The 25,189-nt window shown below is 43.3% G+C and overlaps 1 protein-coding gene across 1 annotated transcript in view; it reads right to left on the bottom strand.

The window, feature by feature from the left end:
* LOC126156153 (glutamate receptor ionotropic, kainate 2-like) overlaps positions 1 to 24,887 on the bottom strand; it is a 281,981-nt gene extending 257,094 nt beyond the window's left edge. Inside the window, exon 1 of the mRNA XM_049916279.1 lies at positions 24,626 to 24,887. Coding sequence (XP_049772236.1) covers positions 24,626 to 24,887 — 262 coding nt within the window. The remainder of the gene's footprint in view (positions 1 to 24,625) is intronic.
* Positions 24,888 to 25,189: the final 302 nt, after the last annotated feature.

The following is a 25,189-nucleotide window of genomic DNA, read 5'->3' as shown; positions in this document are numbered from 1 at the left end:
CTTTTCAATACGTTGGCTCCTGAATTGTATTTGTGATATTACAACTGATTTTCACACCTAGTCTTATCATATTTATACTCATAACAAGAATATCAATATTACTTATCTGCCTTCTGAGACAAATTCCATTAATTAGTCTCTTTTATATCTGCAGTACCAGCCACTGCCATTATATATGAAAATCGAAGTTGTTAATGTAGTCATTGCAGATAATATTGTTGTGAAAAGAGACTTACATCTTTTAGTGCAAACTATGTTATAGTTTATCTGGGTGAAAACAGAACTACAATATTTTAAACGAACATGGAAATATTTTAGGTTTACATCTTAGTACTCTGTAAATCACACAGATCTAACGGCTTTGAATTCAGCGAAATACCTAGGAATTATAATTACGAATAAAAATTGGACCATCTCACAGATAAATTTACGGGATGGCAAATCAAGGACTACATTTTATTGCCATATCACTTTCATGCTGCAAATAATCTACTAAAGAGACTGCCTGCACTAATCTTGTCTGTCCTCTCTAGAGTAGTGGTGTGCAGAATGGGATTCTTAAACTATTCTGTAGAGCTGTAGCTTCCCCATGCTTTCAGCCATCCGCACTAATAGAACAGAAAGGCCGTTTTGGTTGATGTTGCAAGACCAGATCAAACATCGAAACTGTTGCCCCTGCAACTGCTGAAAGGGTAACACCCCTCTTCAACCATCACTCGTTTGTCTGGTCTCTCAACAGAGACCCCTTCGTCGTGGTTACATCTACAGGACGACTCTATCAATGAGACACGTGAGCGAGCTCACCGACAACAAGATCCATGGTTAATGGGTAAAATACCCCGGAGATAAAATAGTTCCCTATGCGGATTGCCAGATAACGACTACTCAGGAGAACGTCGTCGTTAGGAGAAACAAAAGTAGCTTTCTACGACTCAGAGCGTGGAATGTTTGATCCTTTAAGGGGAGTTAGAACGGATTTTTTTTTCATATTTTCATCCATTTTAAAATTTGTAATTTTCCGAGTAAAATATTATGTTTTTGTTGTTGTTGTGGTCTTCAGTCCTGAGACTGGTTTGATGCAGCTCTCCATGCTACTCTATCCTGTGCAAGCTTCTTCATCTCCCAGTACCTACTGCAACCTACATCCTTCTGAATCTGCTTAGTGTATTCATCTCTTGGTCTCCCTCTACGATTTTTACCCTCCATGCTGCCCTCCAATACTAAACTGGTGATCCCTTGATGCCTCAGAACATGTCCTACCAACCGATCCCTTCTTCTGGTCAAGTTGTGCCACAAACTTCTCTTCTCCCCAATCCTATTCAGTACTTCCTCATTAGTTATGTGATCTACCCATCTAATCTTCAGCATTCTTCTGTAGCACCACATTTCGAAAGCTTCTATTCTCTTCTTGTCCAAACTATTTATCGTCCATGTTTCACTTCCATACATGGTTACACTCCATACAAATACTTTCAGAAATGACTTCCTGACACTTAAATCTATACTCGATGTTAACAAATTTCTCTTCTTCAGAGACGCTTTCCTTGCCATTGCCAGTCTACATTTTATATCCTCTCTACTTCGACCATCATCAGTTATTTTGCTCCCCAAATAGCAAAACTCCTTTACTACTTTAAGTGTCTCATTTCCTAATCTAATTCCCTCAGTATCACCCGACTTAATCCGACTACATTCCAATATCCTCGTTTTGCTTTTGTTGATGTTCATCTTATATCCTCCTTTCAAGACACTGTCCACTCCGTTCAACTGCTCTTCCAAGTCCTCTGCTGTCTCTGACAGAATTACAATGTCATCGGCGAACCTCAAAGTTTTTATTTCTTCTCCATGGATTTTAATACCTACTCCGAACTTTTCTTTTGTTTCCTTTACTGCTTGCTCAATATACAGATTGAATAACATCGGGGAGAGGCTACAACCCTGTCTTACTCCCTTCCCAACCACTGCTTCCCTTTCATGTCCCTCGACACTTATAACTGCCATCTGGTTTCTGTACAAATTGTACATAGCCGTTCGCTCCCTGTATTTTACCCCTGCGACCTTTAGAATTTGAAAGAGGGTATTCCAGTCAACATTGTCAAAAGCTTTCTCTAAGTCTACAAATGCTAGAAACGTAGGTTTGCCTTTTCTTATTCTTTCTTCTAAGATACGTCGTAAGTTCAGTATTGCCTCACGCGTTCCAGTATTTCTACGGAATCCAAACTGATCTTCCCCGATGTCGGCTTCTACTAATTTTTCCATTCGTCTGTAAAGAATTCGAGTTAGTATTTTGCAGCTGTGGCTTATTAAACTCATTGTTCGGTAATTTTCACATCTGTCAACACCTGCTTTCTTTGGGATTGGAATTATTATATTCTTCTTTAAGTCTGAGGGTATTTCGCCTGTTTCATACATCTTGCTCACCAGATGGTAGAGTTTTGTCAGGACTGGCTCTCCCAAGGCCGTCAGTAGTTCCAATGTAATGTTGTCTACTCCCGGGGCCTTGTTTCGACTCAGGTCTTTCAGTGCTCTGTCAAACTCTTCACGCAGTATCGTATCTCCCATTTCATCTTCATGTACATCCTCTTCCACTTCCATAATATTGTCCTCAAGTACATCGCCCTTGTATAGACCCTCTATATACTCCTTCCACCTTTCTGCTTTCCCTTCTTTGCTTAGAACTGGGTTTCCATCTGAGCTCTTGATGTTCATACAAGTGGTTCTCTTATCTCCAAATTTTCCTGTAGGCAGTATCTATCTTACCACCCGTGAGATAAGCCTCTACATCCTTACATTTGCCCTCTAGCCATCCCTGCTTAGCCATTTTGCACTTCCTGTCGATCTCATTTTTGAGACGTTTGTATTACATTTTACCTGATTCATTTACTGCATTTTTATATTTTCTCCTTTCATCAATTAAATACAATATTTCTTCTGTTACCCAAGGATTTCTACTAGCCCTCGTCTTTTTACTTACTTGATCCTCTGCTGCCTTCACTACTTCATCCCTCAGAGCTACCCATTCTTCTTCTACTGTATTTCTTTCCCCCATTCCTGTCAATTGTTCCCTTATGCTCTCCCTGAAACTCTGTACAACCTCTGGTTCTTTCAGTTTATCCAGGTCCGATCTCCTTAAATTCCCACCTTTTTGCAGTTTCTTCAGTTTTAATCTACAGGTCATAACCAATAGATTGTGGTCAGAGTCCACATCTGCACCTGGAAATGTCTTACAATTTAAAACCTAGTTCCTAAATCTCTGTCTTACCATTATATAATCTATCTGATACCTTTTAGGTCCCATAGTGCTCAGAGCCATTTGATACCTTTTAGTATCTCCAGGGTTCTTCCATGTATACAACCTTCTTTCATGATTCTTAAACCAAGTGTTAGCTATGATTAAGTTGTGCTCTGCGCAACATTCTACCAGGCGGCTTCCTCTTTCATTTCTTAGCCCCAATCCATATTCACCTACTACGTTTCCTTCTCTCCCTTTTCCTACTGACGAATTCCAGTCACCCATGACTATTAAATTTTCGTCTGCCTTCACTATCTGAATAATTTCTTTTATTTCATCATACATTTCTTCAATTCCTTCGTCATCTGCAGAGCTAGTCGGCATATAAATTTGTACTACCGTCGTAGGCGTGGCCTTCTTATCTATCTTGTCCACAATAAGGCGTTCACTATGCTGTTTGTAGTAGCTTACCCGCATTCCTATTTTCCTATTCATTATTAAACCTACTCCTGCATCACCCCTCTTTGACTTTGTGTTTATAACCCTGTAGTCACCTGACCAGAAGTCTAGTTCCTCCTGCCACCGAACTTCACTAATTCCCACTATATCTAACTTTAACCTATCCATTTCCCTTTTTAAATTTTCTAACCTACCTGCCCGATTAAGGGATCTGACATTCCACGCTCCGATCCGTAGAACGCCAGTTTTCTTTCTCCTGATAACGACATCCTCTTGAGTAGTCCCCGCCCGGAGATCCGAATGGGGGACTATTTTACCTCCGGAATATTTTACCCAAGAGGACGCCATCATCATTTGATCATACAGTAAAGCTGCATGCCCTCGGGAAAAATTACGGCCGTAGTTTTCCCTTGCTTTCAGCCGTTCGCAGTACCAGCACAGCAAGGCAAGCAATATATATTATATATATCACTTATAACTTCACATAGGAAGTATTTTGTTTTATTTCCTTAAATATAATCTACACCGGTTGAAATTGTTAAAATTTTTACGTGCATTACTTCAAGATCTAATAAAATTGGTAATTTTTTATATAGAGGGCTGTGGATAACTGTGTTATAAAGGTCATGTCCAGAAAAGGATGGGCGCAAGGTTGAGGAAGTTGAAACAATGCTAGAGAGATGGTAAAACCATAAGAGGCAGGCTGACAGACAAAATGATTAACGAACTACAGCAGTATTATGGGATGGCCATAAGAAATAATACTGAGAATTTGTTGGAAATGAAGCAGGCAATATGGGCTACTTTCTTCCACAGACTGTCAACTGATGAAAAACCAGTACACCACCTTTGCCCTCCTGGACCTGATTCATAGTGCATTTACCGCAATGCCCAGTACTCAAGTGATTTTCCTAAATCGCTCCAGGCAAATGCCGGGATGGTTCCTTTGAAATAGCACAGCCGACTTCCTTTCCCATCCTTCCCTACTGAGATGAGACCCATGTTTAAGTAGTTCTAAATTCTAGGAGACTGATGACCTCATAAGTTAAGTCCCATACTGCTCAGAGCCATTTGGACCTGAATTACTGAAGAAGAAGTGTCTGCATGGTCAGACTCAAAATCCCCATAGTCGTACAATAATCTTATATGGACTCGCTTACCAAAAAATGTTGTTGTTGGAATGAAGACACTAAAGTGAGGGAGGGGGAAGGTCAGAAATGCTGCTATTGATGATTTTAATGATGGTAACATGGGTAGGATGAAAGTGCTACAACGTATGGGAATTAATCCTGGAGCAATCGGCCTCAGGGAACTTGCACGGATGGATAAGGTTCGCATTGATAAAGTAGAGTATGCAGCACAGTTCGCCACTAAGGAGTCCAGAAAGAAGAAAAGAAGAAAAACTTGGAAAAAAATGAAGAGGATGATATACAGTATAGTGCATGGTGCTTCTGAGTGACTAAAAATTAAAAAAAATATTAAGCATATATTAAGTAAGTTACAGAAGCCGTTCCTGAAAATTTACGTTTTCTGTTGCATTTTCCCCTAAATCCCAGAAACCACTTCGCTTAGAGTATTCAATTTTTCAGGCAGTAATAATATACATATCCAGAGTCTACTGAACTAAAAGAAGAACATAATTTTATGTATAATTAAAATTATTTAGGTAAACGTACAAAAAGTACACAGAATTTTAACTGTGTAATTAAAAAATTGTATTTCCAAAAGCAGTGGCTGAAATGCTGTTACTGTAGTTCAGTAGACTCAGAACATACATTTTAATGTCCTGTAAAAGTTTCATGTCAATGGCTACAGGGTTTCCTGAAATACAGGGAACCCAAGTCACTAAATTTAACATTGCCAGGATAGGGCGTTCCAACTCCCCTTAATTGGGCACGTAGATTAGAAAACTTAAAAAGGGAAATGGATAGGTTGAAGTCAGATGTAGTGGGAATTAGTGAAGTTTGGTGGCAAGAGGAACAGGACTTCTAGTCGGGTGAATACAGGGTTATAAATGGAAAATCAAATGGGGGTAATGCAGAAGTGGATTTCGTAACGGATAAAAAATAGGAATGCGGGTAACTTACTATGAACAGCATATTGAACGCATTATCGTAGCGAAGATAGGCACGAAGCCCATGCCTACTACAGTAGCACAAGTTTATATGCCAACTAGCTCCTCAGGTGATGAAGAGATTGAAGAAATGTATGATGAGATGAAAGAAATTATTCAGGGAGTTGAATGAGACGAAAGTTTAATTGCGATGGGAGACTGTAATTCGACAGTAAGAAAAGGAAGAGAAGGAAAAATAGTAGGTGAATATGGATTCGGGAAATGGAATGAAAGAGGAAGCCACCTGGTGGAATTTTGCACAGACCATAATTTAATCATCGCTAGCACTTGGTTTAAGAATCATAAAAGAAGGTTATTTACATGGAACAGACCTGGAGACATCGGTAGGTTTCAGATTGGTTATATAATGTTAAGACAGAGATTTAGGAACCAGATTTTAAATTTTAAGAAGTCGCAAGGCGGAGATACGAATTCTGACCCAATTTATTGTTTATAAAATGTAGATTAAAACTGGAGAAACTGCAAAACGATAAGAAATTGAAGAGATGGCACCTAGAATCAGAGGTTGTTGAGAGTTTCAAATGGGGCTCTAGACAACGGTTAGCTAAACAGGGTAAAGCTTTAAGAGATGAAAAAGTGAAGGCAGTAGTGGATCAAATAGGTAAAAGGACAAGGTCAAGTATAAATCCTTGGATAACACAATATTGCACAATATTGCATATGGAGAAAATATAAAAATACAGCAAATGAAGCAAGCCAAAGGGAATACAAACATTAAAAAAATTAGATTTACAGGCTCAAAGTGGTTCAAATGTCTCTAAGCACTATGGGACTTAACATCTGAGGTCATCAGTCCCCTAAGTTAAAGTACCTAACTAACCTAAGGACATCACACACATCCATGCCCGAGTCAGGATTAGAACCTGCGACCGTAGTGGTCGCGCAGTTCCAGACTGAAGCGCCTAGAACCGCTCGGCCACACGGGCCGGCAGATTTACAGGAAGTGCAAACGAGTATGTAGAGGGCTTACACAAGGGAGATGTAGTCGAAGCCAATTTCATTGTAAGGGAAGTGGACGTAGATGGAGACCGAATGGGAGATACGATACTGCGAGAAGATTTTGACAGAGCTCTGAATGGGCTAAGCGGAAACAAGGCTCGTAGCCTATCTCCGATATTATTCAATCTGTACATTGAACAAACAGTAAAGGAAACCAAAGAACAATTTGGGATGGAAAAAGCCCAGGGAGAAGAAATAAAAACTCCGACGTCTGCCGATAACATTGTAGTTCTGTCAGAAATACCAAAGGACTTGAAAGAGCAGTTGAACGGGATGGACAGTTTCTTGAAAGGAGGACATTAGCTGAACATCAATAAAAGCGAAACAATTATAATAGAATGTAGTCGAATTAAATCAGGAAACAAGACACTTAAAGAGGCAGATGATTGTTTTTTCTTTTTTTGTTTTTCTTGTCTTTTTTTTTGTTATTTGGGTAGCAAAATAACTGATGATGGCCGAAATAGGGAACACATAAAAGCTAGACTAGCAATGGCAAAAAAAGAATTTTTGAAGAAGAGAAATTTGTTAACATAGAATATACATTCAAATGTTACGAAGGCTTTTCTGAAGGTATTTGTATAAGAAGTGCAGGCATGTATGTAAGTGAAACATGGACGATAAATAGTTTAGACAAAAAGATAATAGAAGCTTTCAAAATGTGGTGCTAGAGAAGAATGTTGAAGATTAGATGGATAGATCACGTAGCTAATGAGGAGGAACTGAATGGAATTGGGGAGACGAGAAATTAGCGGCACAATTTGATCAAAAGAAGAGATCGGTTGATAGGAAACTTATTGAGACATCAAGAGATCACCAATTCAGTATTGGAAGAAAGCGTTGGGGGTAAAAATCATAGAAGGAGACCAAGAGATGAATATAGTAACCAGATGCAGAAGGATGTAGGTTGCAGTAGTTATTCGGAGATGAAGAGGCTCGCAAGGGATACAGTAGCATCAAGAACGGCATCAAACCCGTCTTTGGACTGAAGACTACAACAACAACATGGATCCTTACCACATAGGATTGACAGAGGACATGGAAAAAGTCCAAAGAAGGGCAGCTCATTTTGTACTATCGCGAAATAGGGGAGAGAGTCTCACGGATGTGATAAGCGAACTGGGGTGGCAGTCATGAAAACAAAGACTTTTTTCATACAGTGAGATCTTTTCACTAAATTTCAATCAGAAATTTTCTCTTCCGAACGTGAAATACTTGATGCCAGTCTTAACACGAAGAAATGATCATCACAATAAATTAAGAGAAATCAGAACTCATACGGAAAGATTTAAGTGTTTATATTTCCCACGTACTCTTCGGGAATGGTATGGTAGAGATGTAGTCTGAAAGTGATTTGAAAAACCCTCTGCCAGGCACTCACGTGTGAACTGAGGAGTAGTCACGTAGATGTAGATGATGTAGACATAGTAAATTAATCTTTCATTCTTGGTTAATGAAGCTAAGAATCGCCACTTCTTTAAGAATTATTTTCTATTAAATTAAGAACTGCAAGGAACTGAAAATTACTTCAAGGAATAAAACAAACAGTCATACGCAAGTAGCGAATTATGTAAACATGCAGCCAGTACAGGTCATGGCACTGTAATAGCGTGACGGGTAAAATGGTAAGAGGCAAGCGAAACTGAACGAATGACCTCGAGCAGCCTAGTTCCACCCCGCGAAGGTGGGCTGGTATTCGGAGCCAGTCTTCGTTTGTTTTTCTCAGTGCAATAATTTACCAACAGCCGTATGTATTGTAGAAATTTATTTTATGAACTTCTTATGTGCTACCAGTTTCGGTATTACATTGATGCCATCTTCAGGCTGTTGCATAAAAATTTGATTCACGGATCAAGTTATATGGCTCCTTCCGTGTATAGCGTTTTTGCGACTATAACGTGTGGGGTCTGAAGATGGCATCAATGTAATGCCGAAACTGGTAGCACATAAGAAGTTCATAAAATAAATTTCTACAATACATACGGCTGTTGGTAAATTATTGCATCAAGAAATAAATGCCAGCCGTTGTCCCACGGTCCATAATGGATCAATGAAGAAGTCTTCTTTTGGGTGGTTTACCGCACATTGAAATGATTTCCACAACGATTCCCCACTCACACTCAAGGAAAGAAATGTGGAATTAAATTTGAAAACATGCGTCAGACAATTTACACAGTTAGTAGACTAATGTTTTTGTTTGAAGTGGCATTATGGCGCGATAAAGACAATTACGCCTCAGAGGTGTCAGAACATAACGATGGAATTCACAGAGAGTGTAGAGTTTGCAAAGTGGGTAAGTTTCAGGAAGTAAAACAAAGGAGTTTGGTTATGACTAACTTTTTGGCACTGATTGATTTGCAACACTTACTGCTCCTTTTATATCTTAGACACGAGTACTCTTTACAGTTTAAAGAAGTTGATTATGAGATTTGTTTCATGGCGTATTAAAAACAGAAAATGCTACTTCCCAGTACATTTACAGCTTAGTGAAATTCTCCATTAAAAATATATCTCCTTTTCAAGCCAACAACGCAGTTCATGAAATCAGCACCAGAAATATGAATAACTTTCACAAAGATTTAAAATCAGTTACTGTGGTCCAGAAAGGCATCTGTCATTCAAATATACAGATTTCCACCAACAGCCATAAAGAGTTTAATGCAAAAAAGTTTTGTTCATAGGAGCCTAAAAGATTTATTGGTGGCCAACTCCTTCTATTCCATTGGTGAATTTCTTTATTATATCTAATAATTAGAGTTTTACTTAGAATTCGACTTCTGTACAAATTCAGTGCAGAAATACGACCATTGGAAATAAGTGTTGTGAAATGATTTTTCTGTATGATAATACATGGCCACTGAAACGGTAGTGGAATCGGGATGGGATGTGGAACGTGCTGGAGATAGCAAGGTCAAATAACACTTTGAAAGAAATCAATGAATAGCAACCAGATCCAAAGTTTTACACCCCACTCCAAAAGACACTTAACAATAATCAACACAACCCAAGTTAACAACCAGAATATTAATCAAACAGACGGTAGTCCAGTTAATACCGCTGAAACAACTGAAGGCATTTACACCCAAATCACATGAGTTGAATATATAGGTGTTTAGCCTCAAGAACACACTCCAAATACAATGCTGTGGGTATTCATGGCGAGATAACGATCTTACTGCATCCGGTATCATGCTACACATTCCGTGTCAGGTTTACCTACTTGGGCTCCTTGCTTCCCCCACTCCCTCTCACCCAGGGAACCACCTGGAACTGATCAAAGTCACCCAAGGTAATCACCAGTCGCTCCCCTCCTCTCACTCTCCCACTTCCACCCTTCCCTCAGGAGCAATGAGGATCATGCACCCACTCCACAACATCATTTTCATAACTGCACACTAGTGTGGGAGGCGTTACTCTGCAGCTGGACGGCATAGGGAGAGCATCAGGCAGTGTCTATTTGTTAGTAACAAATTACGTTAAGTCGCCTCTCTTGGATTCTATTTGTTAATACCAATATTACGTGACACCAGAACACAACCAGACAGATATGTATTTTCTTACATTTTTACATATTTTCTCATATTTTTTGTAGTTTCCCCAGTTTTACGTATTTTACACACTTTTGGAAGCTGCACTCTGTTACATATGTGTGTTATATATCAACATATCGCCGTGTGACCGTCATGATCTCAGACGATTTATAAATCGTTCCTATGATTCCACTCCAGTACTACTGCGTTCGCAGCTCGTGGTCTTGCGGTAGCGTTCTCGCTTCCCGCGCATGGGGTCCCGGGTTCGATTCCCGGCGGGGTCAGGAACTTTCTCTGCCTCGTGATGACTGGGTGTTGTGTGTCTTTCATCATCATTGACTTGCAAGTCACCGAAGTGACGTCAACTAAAAAGGACTTGCAATACGGCGGCCGAACTTCCTCGCATGGGGCCTCCCGTCCAACAATGCCACACGATCATTTCATTTCATTTCAGTTCTACTGTGTGACATCAGAGTGTTAGAAACGAACACGTTGGTACAAACAGAGACGCTATTTAGAATTCCATAAGCCAAAGATATTGTGTAAGAAATACCACACTAGGTTATTAGATTATGTGAAGCCTTAGCAAAATTATGATGCCTGCAAACAAAGATAATGTATTTGTAGCACACCTCTAGAGAGAGTCATCCAGTGTCCACGACAAACCCTGCGAAAATCACGTCGCCAACTGGAGGGTAGAGCATGCCCCTCAGACTCCTATGTAAGCGGGTGTGCAGCGCCAATGCTGATGATCGAGGATACAGTGTCCACCTATTGCTGAGAAAGCTGCGTTTGGTGGCCGACATTGCTAACCGAGAGATATCCCGCTCGCCGAAAGAAAGACAAACAGATTGACATTTGCCCTGTGTATTTGAACCGTGACACGTCTGGCAAGACGATGTTTCTATCAACAATAGCTGTGAGAGCATAAGAAAGCTAGTCTCCCACTGTTGGTTGAATAGGAAGTTCAAAATGGTTCAAATGGCTCTGAGCACTATGGGACTTAACTGCTGAGGTCATCAGTCCCCTACAACTTAGAACTACTTAAACCTAACTAACCTCAGGACATCACACACGTCCATGCCCGAGACAGGATTCGAACCTGCGACCATAGCGGTCGCGCGGTTCCAGACTGTAGCGCCTAGAACCGCACGGCCACTCCGGCCCGCTCTATAGGAAGTATGAGATGATTTCAAAAAATGGTTCAAATGGCTCTGAGCACTATGGGACTTAACTGCTGTGGTCATCAGTTCCCTAGAACTTAGAACTACTTAAACCTAACTAACCTAAGGACATCACACACATCCATGCCCGAGGCAGGATTCGAACCTGCGACCGTAGCGGTCACGCGGTTCCAGACTGTAGCGCCTAGAAACGCACGGCCACTCCGGCCGGCAGATGATTTCAATCACTTGCTGAGTAACTCTGAATTCAACGATTAGTTTGGCTATCAGTGCAGATCATTGGTGTAACCGATTTCCACGTTAAAATTACAGGTATACAACACATTTTTATTAACCGTTATAGGCCCTGATTGTCTTCTTTTTAAGTAGAGTATCAAGATATTGCTTACTACCATATCAAATAATTCATTAAAACTAGAGTCTTCCACAAAATGTACCCATACAGCTAAAAATATAAGATGTATTCGAATTTTAGGAGTCGTAATCGGAAAAGACTACACATCAATTCTATCGGAGCTAGTATTATTCATATACGGTAATCAAATTGCGGAACGATCTTACGTATATATATTCGGTAATTTTAATATGTCTGTTCGACAAATGATATATCCAAAACGAATCAGTAGGGCATAATTTATTCTATACCAAACCAACCACACTCTCACACTCTCTAAAGCAGATACCTATTTCTTTCTTTTTTTTCCAGCCTTAGTCTCGCTATAATTTTCCATACTGATTGTGCACGTCAAACAGTGACCTAGATGTGCAGCATGGAATACCACCTATACACCACGTCGTCTTGTAAACCATTGTAGGTCCTAAAAGTTTTTTTTTTAAAGTAGGTTATGGAGATATTACATCACACCCTTACCGGATAATCCAGTAAAACTACAATCTTCCACACCATGTGCATATCCAGCTAGAAATGTAACGCATATATTCTAATTTAAGGGGTCATAACCAGAAAAGACGTCACGATCAATGCTATATGTTCCAGTATTACCGCCCCCCCCCCCCCCCCCCAGTAGACAAGTTCCAGAATGATTGTAGAGATTCAGATAAGAAAACCTTCAATAGGTAATACTCCAGATCTGTTCGACAGATAATGATTAACTATAGGGATACACTCCTATAACATATTACATCCTTTAGAATTTTATACAACCACCAGTTAGGATTCTCCTTTGCAACATCTGAATTGCTCTCATTAGATTTTATCTCCAATATTCTTAACACGCCAGTAAAAATCTCTGAGAAACGCTACACCATTGACAGTTTTAGAAACCGTAAATAACAAGAATGTATTTCAGTCTTGATTCAATAGCGTGTACAACACTTCCAACTGTAACATTTCTGCTGAAAGGTGATCTTCCGGCCCCCTTGCACTGACAGAGGGGGAGAAAGTATGTATCTACAGCATATTAATTTACTTGTCACGAATATCCAGAAATGCTACGAAAAAAAGAAATTTGGTTTATAACCAATATTTTTTTCAGATATTTTACAACCAGTGGACTACGACGGGCCGCGCGGGATTAGCCGAGCGGTCTGGGGCGCTGCAGTCATGGACTGTGTGGCTGGTCCCGGCGGAGGTTCGAGTCCTCCCTCGTGCATGGGTGTGTGTGTTTGTCCTTAGGATAATTTAGGTGAAGTAGTGTGTAAGCTTAGGGACTGATGACCTTAGCAGTTAAGTCCCATAAGATTTCACACACATTTGAACATATTTAACTGTGACGGGAGAACCATGCACGATGGAAGGTAGAATTGTCGCCGACCCTGGACTATTTAGCAGTGATGGACATGGCCTACCACACCCAGCAGAAATGAGGTATGGATTAAGGGTGGGGTGCGATTTCGGCGTCCCTGATGACTGGGTTACGACAGCAGCTGTCACCCGCCACACAGATCTACTGTTGCGGTCAGTAATGCTTGTGGGAGCCAGAACTAATTCGGCAATACCTTTATCCCACATTTTTGTGGAGAACAAAGTCCAAGACTGTGAGAAAGATTTTTCTCATGCTTTAATGCAGCACCTCTTCAATATAGCGCTTCTTCTCGATCGATTACCCCATCCATATAATGTTTGTGTTTATTCTAAGTTCCATACATCTGTGACGCCATGGCTATCACTTGCTCTGTATAAGTAACAACAAAACCCGTGTAAATTGTGAACATAAATGAAACCGACAAACTGCAGGGACAGACTGGAAATGGAAGAAAAAGGTCCTATGAACACGTGTTTAGAAATGCATCATTTCCACGATAGATGGTGCTGACGAATGGCAGTTCCTCTGACCACGTGCCGTGTGTTCTTTGTGTGTTGCAGACTGTGTGACTGATGCAGCACACTGTAAGGATCAAAATCATCCGGTATTCATGTCGGGAACAATCCGAGATGGTGTTTGTGTACGGCGAAGCAGATGGAAACGGTCGAGAGGTAGCAGGCCATACCAAAACAAGTACCCTCACAGACATCAATCACATCATACAACAGTTCAAGCCAATTTTGGGCATTTGTGTGATCATGGATCGTTACAGACAGATGGACGTGCAGGGAGGGGGTGGACAGAGTACACCAGATTTGGAGTTGCGCGTTCTATAGGATACTGAATCGAATCCTTGTACAAGATCCAGGCAAGTGGACTGCCAACATGGTGTAAGCCAAAGTATGATAATGTGTATCCTCTATGACAACCGCTATTATACCTATCACATACAACCCCACGGAGGACACTTTGAACATCTGTTGTAATGTGAATGTGATACGTCCATTTTCAAACATATGTTCACAGGATCTTTTTTCCTCCATTTCCAGTCAGAAAATCGTTCTTGCAGTCTGTTGGTTTTACTAATATTCACACTATATTAGTTTCCAAGGGTCTATAATGAGATTGCATTCTCACCCTTTAGCACAGATATGTCAGTTAGGAGGCACATTCCGCAGTGATTCTAATAGATCACTCATATTCATAGCTTTCTAGGGAAGTGTCCAAGGGTTCTCCCCCAGAGACTTGAATGTAGTGCTTATGTTCCATCTCGATTACACTCTAAGTATAAATGCAGATATCGTTTGTGACCGTATACTATCTAATCAATATTTATCCATTTTTTTCATTTTCCATATATAAATATACGAGTACAAATATGCTCTTATTGATTTTACGACCAGATGTCACGTGCTACTTTTTATGCTTCCAACTTTGATACGAAGCCCCTGATTCCCAACTTCGCCGAGTGTTTGGCTCTGTACAATTCTAATATAACTTGTGGTGTACCCATTGCTCCTCAGAACACTTTCCAGGTGTTACATTTCGCGTCTGAGGTGCTGCGGCCAAACACTCAGCGAAGTAAGGAATCAGAGAAAGAAATGTCGAGTACGGCCTTTGTGGCATACATTCCAAGAGTGACGGACAGAATCGGCCGTATATTGCGCAAACATGGCGTAAAGACAATTTTCAAACCGACAAGGAAGATCAAAGAGTGTCTTAGATCGGCAAAGGAAAAAAGGGACCCACTTGCAATGTCGGAAATATACCGTATACCATGCACGTGCGGAAAAGTTTATGTCGGAATGACTGGACGGTCAATCAACACCAGGATCAAAGAACATAAGCGACATTGCAGTTTGGGGCACGTGGAGAAATCGGCCGTGGCAGAGCACGCACTGAGTGAGACCGACCACGTAATAAAATTCGCCGACACGGAAATTCTGGCTGTACAGAAGCACTATCACACGCGCTTGTTCAGAGAAGCTGTAGAAATCCAAAAACACGCGAACAGTTTCAACAAGAAAGAGGAAAGCCTTAAGGTAAACGGATCCTGCCTTCCCGTACTGTAGCGAACGACCGTCGCACGTAGCAAGAGGAGAACCGCACCGGAAATGACGGGGGAGAAGCCCTCGGACATTGGCGCGCCAGGTACATACAGTGTGCCACCGCGAGCTCGGCTCCAGTTCACCATCGGCAATGGAGGGTGAAGCTTTGACAATGCCAGCCCCTCGTGCTGGCGAAACGTCAGTAAAATCGTTTTGATGAACGTCCGCCGAAGAACCCGAGACAGAAGCCAATAGGTAGTTTGTGTCTATAAATTGTTGACACAACCAAGAAACAACAGAAAGATTTATTACATTAAGCCATCAGGCCTCATGTGTTTGCGACTTTCCTGCATCCATCCTTCTTATAGCTCTCCACCGTAGAGAGTCGGTTGGGCGTCTTCCTTTGTGCCATACTACACCGTCGGTGACTGTATCTACAGCGATTGTAGATGTGAGATTACCCAGCAGACATTACCCCGTTATCTTTCACCCGGTTGTCCGTCGGCCGGAATGCCATTTTCCTTTCAGAACACGATTGTACGAACATCTGTTGACAGTTTGTATGATTATACGGTAAATCAGACACAAGACGGGGAAGTAGCGGTTCGTTGCTTTTACTCTGGACACCAGGATAGCTGGATGTGAACATGGTATGGAAGAGTAGCTTCAACAGATTATTTGGCAATGATGGGATGTAATATCTCCATAATCTAACTTAAAAAAAGACTTTTAGGACCTACAATGGTTTACAAGACAATGTGCTGTATACGTGCATATGTAGATGACTGTTTGTAGTAAACAAATCAGTACGGGAACTTCTAGCGAGAGTAAGTCTGAGAATGCAAGGAACAACTAAGGATCTGTTCCAGACCGTCTAGTTGGTTGCGGTATACAGGGTGCTACAAAAAGGTACGGCCAAATTTTCAGGAAACATTCCTCACACACAAAGAAAGAAAATATGTTATGTGGGCATGTGTCCGGAAATGCTTACTTTCCATGTTAGAGCTCTTTTTATTACTTCTCTTCAAATCACATTAATCATGGATTGGAAAAACACACAGCAACAGAACGTACCAGCGTGAATTCAAACACTTTGTTACAGGAAATGTTCAAAATGTCCTCCGTTAGCGAGGATACATGCATCCCCCCTCCGTCGCATGGAATCCCTGATGCGCTGATGCAGCCCTGGAGAATGGTGTATTGTGCCACAGCCGTCCACAATACGAGCACGAAGAGCCTCTACATTTGGTACCGGGGTTGCGTAGACAAGAGCTTTCAAATGCTCCCATAAATGAAAGTCAAGAGGGTTGAGGTCAGGAGAGCGTGGAGGCCATGGAATTGGTCCGCCTCTACCAATCCATCGGTCACCGAATCTGTTGTTGAGAAGCGTACGAACACTTCGACTGAAATGTGCAGGAGCTCCATCGTGCATGAACCACATGTTGTGTCGTACTTGTAAAGGCACATGTTCTAGCAGCGCAGGTAGAGTATCCCGTATGAAATCATGATAACGTGCTCCAGGTGGAAGAACATGGGGCCCAATCAAGAAATCACCAACAATGCCTGCTCAAACGTTCACAGTAAATCTCTGTTAATGACGTGACTGCACAATTGCGTGCGGATTCTCTCAGCCCACACATGTTGATTGCGAAAATTTACAATTTGATCACGTTGGAATGAAGCCTCATCTGTAAAGAGAACATTTGCACTGAAATGAGGATCTGACACATTGTTGGATGAACCATTCGGAGAAGTGTACCCACGGAGGCCAATCAGCTGCTGATAGTGCCTGCACACGCTGTACATGGTACGGAAACAACTGGTTCTCCCGTAGCACTCTCCATACAGTGACGTGGTCAACGTTATCTTGTACAGCAGCAACTTCTCTGACGCTGACATTAGGGTTATTGTCAACTGCACGAAAAATTGCCTCGTCCATTGCAGGTGTCCTCGTCGTTCTAGATCTTCCCCAGTCGCGAGTCATAGGCTGGAATGTTCCGTGCTCCCTAAGACGCCGATCAATTGCTCCAAACGTCTTCCTGTCGGGACACCTTCGTTCTGGAAATCTGTCTCGATACAGACGTACCGCGCCACGACTATTGGCCCGTGCTAATCCATGCATCAAATGGGCATCTGCCAACTCCGCATTTGTAAACATTGCACTGACTGCAAAACCACGTTCGTGATTACCACTAACCTGTTGATGCTACGGACTGGTGTGCTTGATGCTAGTACTGTAGAGCAATGAGTCGCATGTCAACACAAGCACCGAAGTCAACATTACCTTCCTTCAATTGGGCCAATTGGCGGTGAATCGAGGAAGTACAGTACATACTGACGAAACTAAAATGAACTCTAACATGGAAATTAAGCGTTTCCGGACACATGTCCACATAACATCTTTTCTTTATTTGTGTGTGAGGAATGTTTCCTGAAAGTTTGGCCGTACCTTTCAGTAACACCCTGTAGAATAAATTATGCGTTCCTGATTCGTATTGTAGATAGTGTTTGCCGAACAGACCCATTAAAATTACTGAACATGTTAATCTAAGATCGTTACGCAGTTTGTCTACTTGACATGAATCATACTAGCTCCGATGAAATTGATGTATCGTCTTTTCCGATTACGACTCCTAAAATTCGAATACATCTTATATTTTTAGCTGTATGTGTACACATTGTGGAAGACTGAAGTCTTAGTGGAATATTCGAGGAGGTCATTATGATACAAAATGCGACCTTAGAGACCGAGCACCGTATACGGAGAAATCGACCCTCCCAAGACAAATTATCAACATGATTAAAATACACTCCTGGAAATTGAAATAAGAACACCGTGAATTCATTGTCCCAGGAAGCGGAAACTTTATTGACACATTCCTGGGGTCAGATACATCACATGATCACACTGACAGAACCACAGGCACATAGACACAGGCAACAGAGCATGCACAATGTCGGCACTAGTACAGTGTATATCCACCTTTCGCAGCAATGCAGGCTGCTATTCTCCCATGGAGACGATCGTAGAGATGCTGGATGTAGTCCTGTGGAACGGCTTGCCATGCCATTTCCACCTGGCGCCTCAGTTGGACCAGCGTTCGTGCTGGACGTGCAGACCGCGTGAGACGACGCTTCATCCAGTCCCAAACATCCTCAATGGGGGACAGATCCGGAGATCTTGCTGGCCAGGGTAGTTGACTTACACCTTCTAGAGCACGTTGGGTGGCACGGGATACATGCGGACGTGCATTGTCCTGTTGGAACAGCAAGTTCCCTTGCCGGTCTAGGAATGGTAGAACGATGGGTTCGATGACGGTTTGGATGTACCGTGCACTATTCAGTGTCCCCTCGACGATCACCAGTGGTTTACGGCCAGTGTAGGAGATCGCTCCCCACACCATGATGCCGGGTGTTGGCCCTGTGTGCCTCGGTCGTATGCAGTCCTGATTGTGGCGCTCACCTGCACGGCGCCAAACACGCATACGACCATCATTGGCACCAAGGCAGAAGCGACTCTCATCGCTGAAGACGACACGTCTCCATTCGTCCCTCCATTCACGCCTGTCGCGACACCACTGGAGGCGGGCTGCACGATGTTGGGGCGTGAGCGGAAGACGGCCTAACGGTGTGGGGGACCGTAGCCCAGCTTCATGGAGACGGTTGCGAATGGTCCTCGCCGATACCCCAGGAGCAACAGTGTGCCTAATTTGCTGGGAAGTGGCGGTGCGGTCCCCTACGGCACTGCGTAGGATCCTACGGTCTTGGCGTGCATCCGTGCGTCGCTGCGGTCCGGTCCCAGGTCGACGGGCACGTGCACCTTCCGCCGACCACAGGCGACAACATCGATGTACTGTGGAGACCTCACGCCCCACGTGTTGAGCAATTCGGCGGTACGTCCACCCGGCCTCCCGCATGCCCACTATACGCCCTCGCTCAAAGTCCGTCAAGTGCACATACGGTTCACGTCCACGCTGTCGCGGCATGCTACCAGTGTTAAAGACTGCGATGGAGCTCCGTATGCCACGGCAAACTGGCTGACACTGACGGCGGCGGTGCACAAATGCTGCGCAGCTAGCGCCATTCGACGGCCAACACCGCGGTTCCTGGTGTGTCCGCTGTGCCGTGCGTGTGATCATTGCTTGTACAGCCCTCTCGCAGTGTCCGGAGCAAGTATGGTGGGTCTGACACACCGGTGTCAATGTGTTCTTCTTTCCATTTCCAGGAGTGTATATGATCAACAGTTACAGAATGATACATTGAAAAAACTGGTCACACGTACCTGATAACAGTGCAGTCAGCACCGTATTTATGACGAGAAGATGTGTGTTTCCGTCAACCCAGTATCGGGACTCTTGCAGAAGCCACTGTGAGCGTACAGACAGACATGGGAATAATGATCAAACTTCAGCCACGCGTGCCCGCCAGTCGCGGGGAAGTGCCATCTCATTGGCTACAAATAATAATGGGGAAAATCACCGACGTGTCGCTATTCTAACGGTTCGCAATAAGTGCGAACGCATTCGCCTGGTAACTAGCGCCGCCTTTTAAGGAGAATGGCCGGCTGCTGTAGCGGAGCGGTTTTAGGCGCTTCAGTCCGGAACCGCGCTGCTGCTACGGTCGGAGGTTCGAATCCTGCCTCGAGCATGGATGTGTGTGATGTCCTTAGGTTAGTTAAGTTTAAGTAGTTCTAAGTCTAGGGGACAAATGACCTCAAATGTTAAGTCCCATTGTGCTTAGAGCCATTGGAACCATTTACGGAGAATTCTCCAGCGACCGTTGGAGTAGATCACCCGTGTGCTGCCGGTGTCAGGGTAAGTCGGCGACTGATAATGTTGACAGCGCGTGCCACCTGGCGAAGACCCAAAACATCTAGAGGAGTAAAAACCTACTAAAATTAATTTATATTACACACTTGTAAGCTGTCGCATACGGTCTTATCCACAAAAAAGTATTATTTAGTAGCAAAAAGGAATCCATATTTGTACTGTTATAATAATATCCACCTCTCAGATCGCGTTAGAGCTCCGAAAGTACAATGGAGTCGATGACAAAGTTTGATCATTATTCCCATGTCTGTCTGTACGCTCACAGTGGCTTCTGCAAGAGTCCCGATACTTGGTTGACGGACACTTCTCAGAGGGACGGTTGCAGAGTCTATCTGTATAGTGATATATTATCAGTCCGTTGTACTAGGAGAAAAACGTCTTAGACGAGTATGCAATAACTTGGGTCATGTTTGCCACCGTGATGGGACTCATTAAAAAAATGGTGCTGACAACGTATGTATTCTACATTACGATCGATGTATCACAAGACACACTCGTACACTGTCCCTACGAAGTCGATGGCTTTGTATTGCGCTTGGCAGTCAAAATTACGGACAATATTCGGATTTTCCCGTGGTTAATTTACGAGCCTTATAGAAATGTCGTTTATGCTTGTAAGACTGATTTTGTTGTGGGTCTTCACTCCATCTGGGAGGCGTTCTGACTGATAAAAGGAGTCAGCAACGCTGGTAGTAATGTCGTTTATACTTGTAAGATTGATTTTATTGACGGTCTTCATTCCATCTGGGAGGCTCCCCGACTGAAAAACGGAGTCAGCCACGCTGGTTTCAAAAGCATGATGGTTGGAGGCAGGAAGGGGAGTATGTTTCTGAAAAGTCCAGAGAGAAACGGTGGTGGGGAAGAACGTGCTTGGCGCTTGAACTGTTAACAACTTTTATCCACAAAGGAGTCCACGGATTCCTCCGGTGATTATGAACGTGTCTGCGAGTTGTGAGTCGTTTGGCTAGGTGTTCCATAGAGAAATTATGGAGGGGCGGGGAGGGGGTTGGCTATTAAACTGTTTGCAGTGCTTATCTGCAAAAGCATCGCCAAGTTATGATAGGTTTAGCTGTGGCAAACGCTCTCTCCCTGGACGATCGAGCTTCATTTGTGTCAGCTTCTAGGTCTAAGATGATTATGCATACATTCTTTTAATTTCTCTACAACACCTGGGGACATGGTCTGGCGTAGTGTCAGACAGACATGTGGATCTCTCCCTTTCGCGTCCTAGTGGCCACTATCGTACAAGGAGTTCCATACGATATTGGCATTATCCGGTGGATATTGGGGAGGAGCTCCTCGTTATCTAGGCGTGAAACAGTCTTTGATATTTCCACCTACGTCTTGGGATCTGTTGGCCGTTATTACCGCGAGCGGGTGATTTCTCGGTCAGAATTGCTTTAGCACCAACGTTAGGCACCAAATGCAATTTTCTCAGCTGTAGGTGGACACTGTATCCGCGATTATTGGCTTTCGCTGTTACACACCCACACGTCGAAATCTGAGGGGACTGATCTACCTCTCAGCAGGGGACATGATTTTCGCTGGGGTTGTTACAGATACTGGACGGCTCTCTCTAGAGGTGTGCTATAAATACAGTATCTTTGGTTGGAGCACCAGAATTTTACTTTGAAGTCACATAATGCAGTAAGGTGGTGTGGTATTCTTATACAATATCTTTGGCTTATACAATTCTCTATGACGTCTTTGTTTCTACCAACGTGTCCGTTTCTAACACTACCATGTTACATATTACTAATGCAGTGGTGGCATAGGAGCGATATGTAAATCGGGAACATAGCTGACAACATCATGACATCGACGCGACGTGATGCTTTGACGCGACGTCATGACACGACACGATGTGATGTTAACACACAATTTCCGTAGCTGAGCGTAGTGTGCAAAACTGTGGAAAATAGGACAAATTAGGGAAACTACGAAAAGTATGGGAAATGTGTAAAAACGAGAGTACTTACATATCTGTGTGGTTGTGGTCTCTACTGGTGTCACGTAATATTAGTATTAACAAACACAAGTCAAGTGATATGACTTAACGCAATTTGTTATTAACAAAAAGACACAACCAGATCGTCTCCCTATGCAGTCCAGCTGCAGAGTAACTCCTCCTAGACAAGTATCCCAGCTATAAAACATGAGGGTGTGGAGGGGGTACACGATCCCAAATGGTCCAGAGGGGGGGGGGGAGGGGGCAAGGAGGGAAAGGGCTGGTGATTCTATAAGGAAACTTGATCAATTCCTGGTAGATCCCTGGGCAAGCAAGAAGTCCAAGTAGGTAACCCTGTCGCCGGATGTGCAACATGCCACCAGATGCGATAAGATCCTTATCTCGCCGGGAATGCCCACAGGGTACCTATATATACTACACTACAATTCTCCTGAGATAAAAGCAATTTGTTTTCTGAAACAATAAGAACAAAAGGACAAAATTTCCACTGAAATCATATTCAGTGCCAACTGAGCTCTAAACACTACGACACATTGATTATATGTGACCACCTGTAACAAAATTATGCACTAGACTAAATATAACACTACAGTATCAACATACACAACCGGTTAAATAAAAGGTTTTGATGTTACATTGACGACAATCACAACGGGGATCAAATCGCTCTAAGGACTATGGGACTTAACATCTGACGTGAAGTCATCAGTTCCCTAGACTTAGAACAACTTCAACCTAACTAACCTAAAGACATCACACACATCCATGCCCGAGACAGGATTCTGACCTGTGACCGTAGCAGCAGCGCGGTTCCGGACTGAAGCACCTAGAACCGCTCGGCCACAACGGCCGGCTCACAACGAGGCAAAGCCTGTTGCTCTTAGATAAGCGGCTGGTCAACTTGGGGTGTGAACACAATAGTCTATTCTAAGACGCAACCCACTACTGTACGGATTAACGAGGAACACGGGTCGGAATCACAGTTAATAAACTCCCATGTGGTCACCAAACAAAAATTTCTGCTGAACACACCTTCAACACAATCCTGAGCCTGACCACGGCAAAAAGGAAAGCATCTAAAATGGCCTTTACCGTGATTTGGAATCCGCAGAGCCGTTCACTCGCAAGGAAGTTCACGTAGGCCTCTGCTAGTGGCTGTGTCCTCTTCAATTCGCCGCCAATCCAGCTAGTACGAAACCGTGACATCCTCATGCAGCCTTACTGAAAGTGACACGTAGCTCACGCTAGCGCTCCATCCTCAGTAAACAGCCCAGCCCAGCCATTGAGAGAGAGAGAGAGAGAGAGAGAGAGAGAAAGAGAAAGAGAGACAGAAAAAGAGAGAGTTCAGCCAGTGCTGCATAGCAGGCACGACATGATTGCCCGATTTGTCACTCCGCAGTGTTTCTCTGTTGTTGGCTCTTCACCGACTGCCTCCTTGTAGCTTAGCCGATGGTGAACATTTACATGTTTTATGACAACTTTTCTTATCCTTCAAATAAAAATATCTTTCAAACTTTTTGACGTATTCCGTACCCACGAGAACCGCTTAACTTGAGATATGTGAAAGGTAGAGTAGCATATCAGTTTTTTTTCGTATATATTTATTGTGTATTCTTGTTGTCTGATACGTTCCACATCCTGGAACATCTCTTTACTATGAACCAATCAGAACGAAAAGTAAATCTAAGCTAATCTAAATACAGAGTGTCCCAGAAGGAACACTCAGCAGTCAAGGATACGACAGGAAATAATATTCGAAGCAAACATGTGTCGTAAACATGCGTTCTAACATGCTTAGCTTAGGAGGTATGAGCAAGTGTTCATCTTCTCCCATGTGAAACAAGTCTGTTCTACCGAACAACTGCTCATAGATCTTGAGGTGTGTGTTTAAGTGCCCGTGTTTACTAGACATTTTTTTCTTGTCTCAGTCCATACTTTCTTTCTTTCTTTCTTTTGCTTGTGCCGTTTTCCCGCAATGGCGCAGGGTCGGCATGGTTATTCGGATTTGGCAATGTTAATTTAAGGGGGGGCCGGATGCCCTTCCTGCCCCCACCCCGTACCCCTCGGGACGGAATTAGTGTACCGCAACTGTCTGCGTCTAGTGTAACCCATGGAATAGTGCGAATGTGTTCAGATGTCTGCGAGCCGTGGAAATGAGGTGGGGCGTGTGGACCAGCCCAGTATTCACCTAGGGCGATGTGGAAAACCGCCTAAAAACCACATCCAGGCTGGCCGGCACACCGGCCTTCGTTGTTAAGCCGGTCCATACTACCTCCTGCCAAAATATGGAAAGCAAAGAGCTTGCAGTAGAAGAGTGTTGTTTCTCAGCACCGATCACAGATTTTACGGTATGCATTGCAAGGTGCATGTTTACTAGATTATTTTGCTTCGAATGATCATTACTGTCAAATCCTTGAGTACTGTTCACTGTCCTGGGACAGCCTGCAGAGTAAACGTGAAAGCGGCTGGACAGCTTACCGATCCTGGCGGTCCTGAAGCCGTCGTGTCCCGGCACGGTGGCGTTGAGCGGCGCCAGGACGGGCCTGGTGAAGCCGCTGGCGCGAACCCGGTAGCCGGCCGTCTGCAGGTTCACGGCCTCCACGGCCGCGAGGTACGCCGACCGCAGATGCGGCGGGTCCGCTTCGTCGAACACGGCAGCTGCAAGAGGAATACATCTCTCACTACACTCGAGCTCCCACTTGCACATGGAGATGAACATCAAAGGAAAAAGTTTTAGCATTTTTCCCCTTTTTTCATTTTAAATCGTCTTCAGTGCATACAATCGTATCTGAGCCTTGCGTGGCTCGTGTTCCCGCTATTATGTATTTTACACCTTGTTTTTAACGTACTTGCAACTCACTATGTTAATTTAAATTACTACTGTCACTGAGTTGCTGCTTTGCCTGACCGTGTGCGGCGTTAGCAGCTCCTATCGATATATCCCCTCTCGTAGTATCTTTGCTTGTCTGCTATTACTTCCCGGTTCTTGTCTGTCGTAGGAGAGTTCACGTCGCGAGTTCGTGTTGCGATTTCGGGCTGCCA

This window comes from Schistocerca cancellata, chromosome 2, assembly GCF_023864275.1.
Source record: "Schistocerca cancellata isolate TAMUIC-IGC-003103 chromosome 2, iqSchCanc2.1, whole genome shotgun sequence".
NCBI classification, from domain to species: Eukaryota; Metazoa; Arthropoda; class Insecta; order Orthoptera; family Acrididae; genus Schistocerca; species Schistocerca cancellata.
The sequence above is the reverse complement of the archived record's forward strand: the minus strand, read 5'-3'. Positions and strand labels throughout refer to the sequence as shown.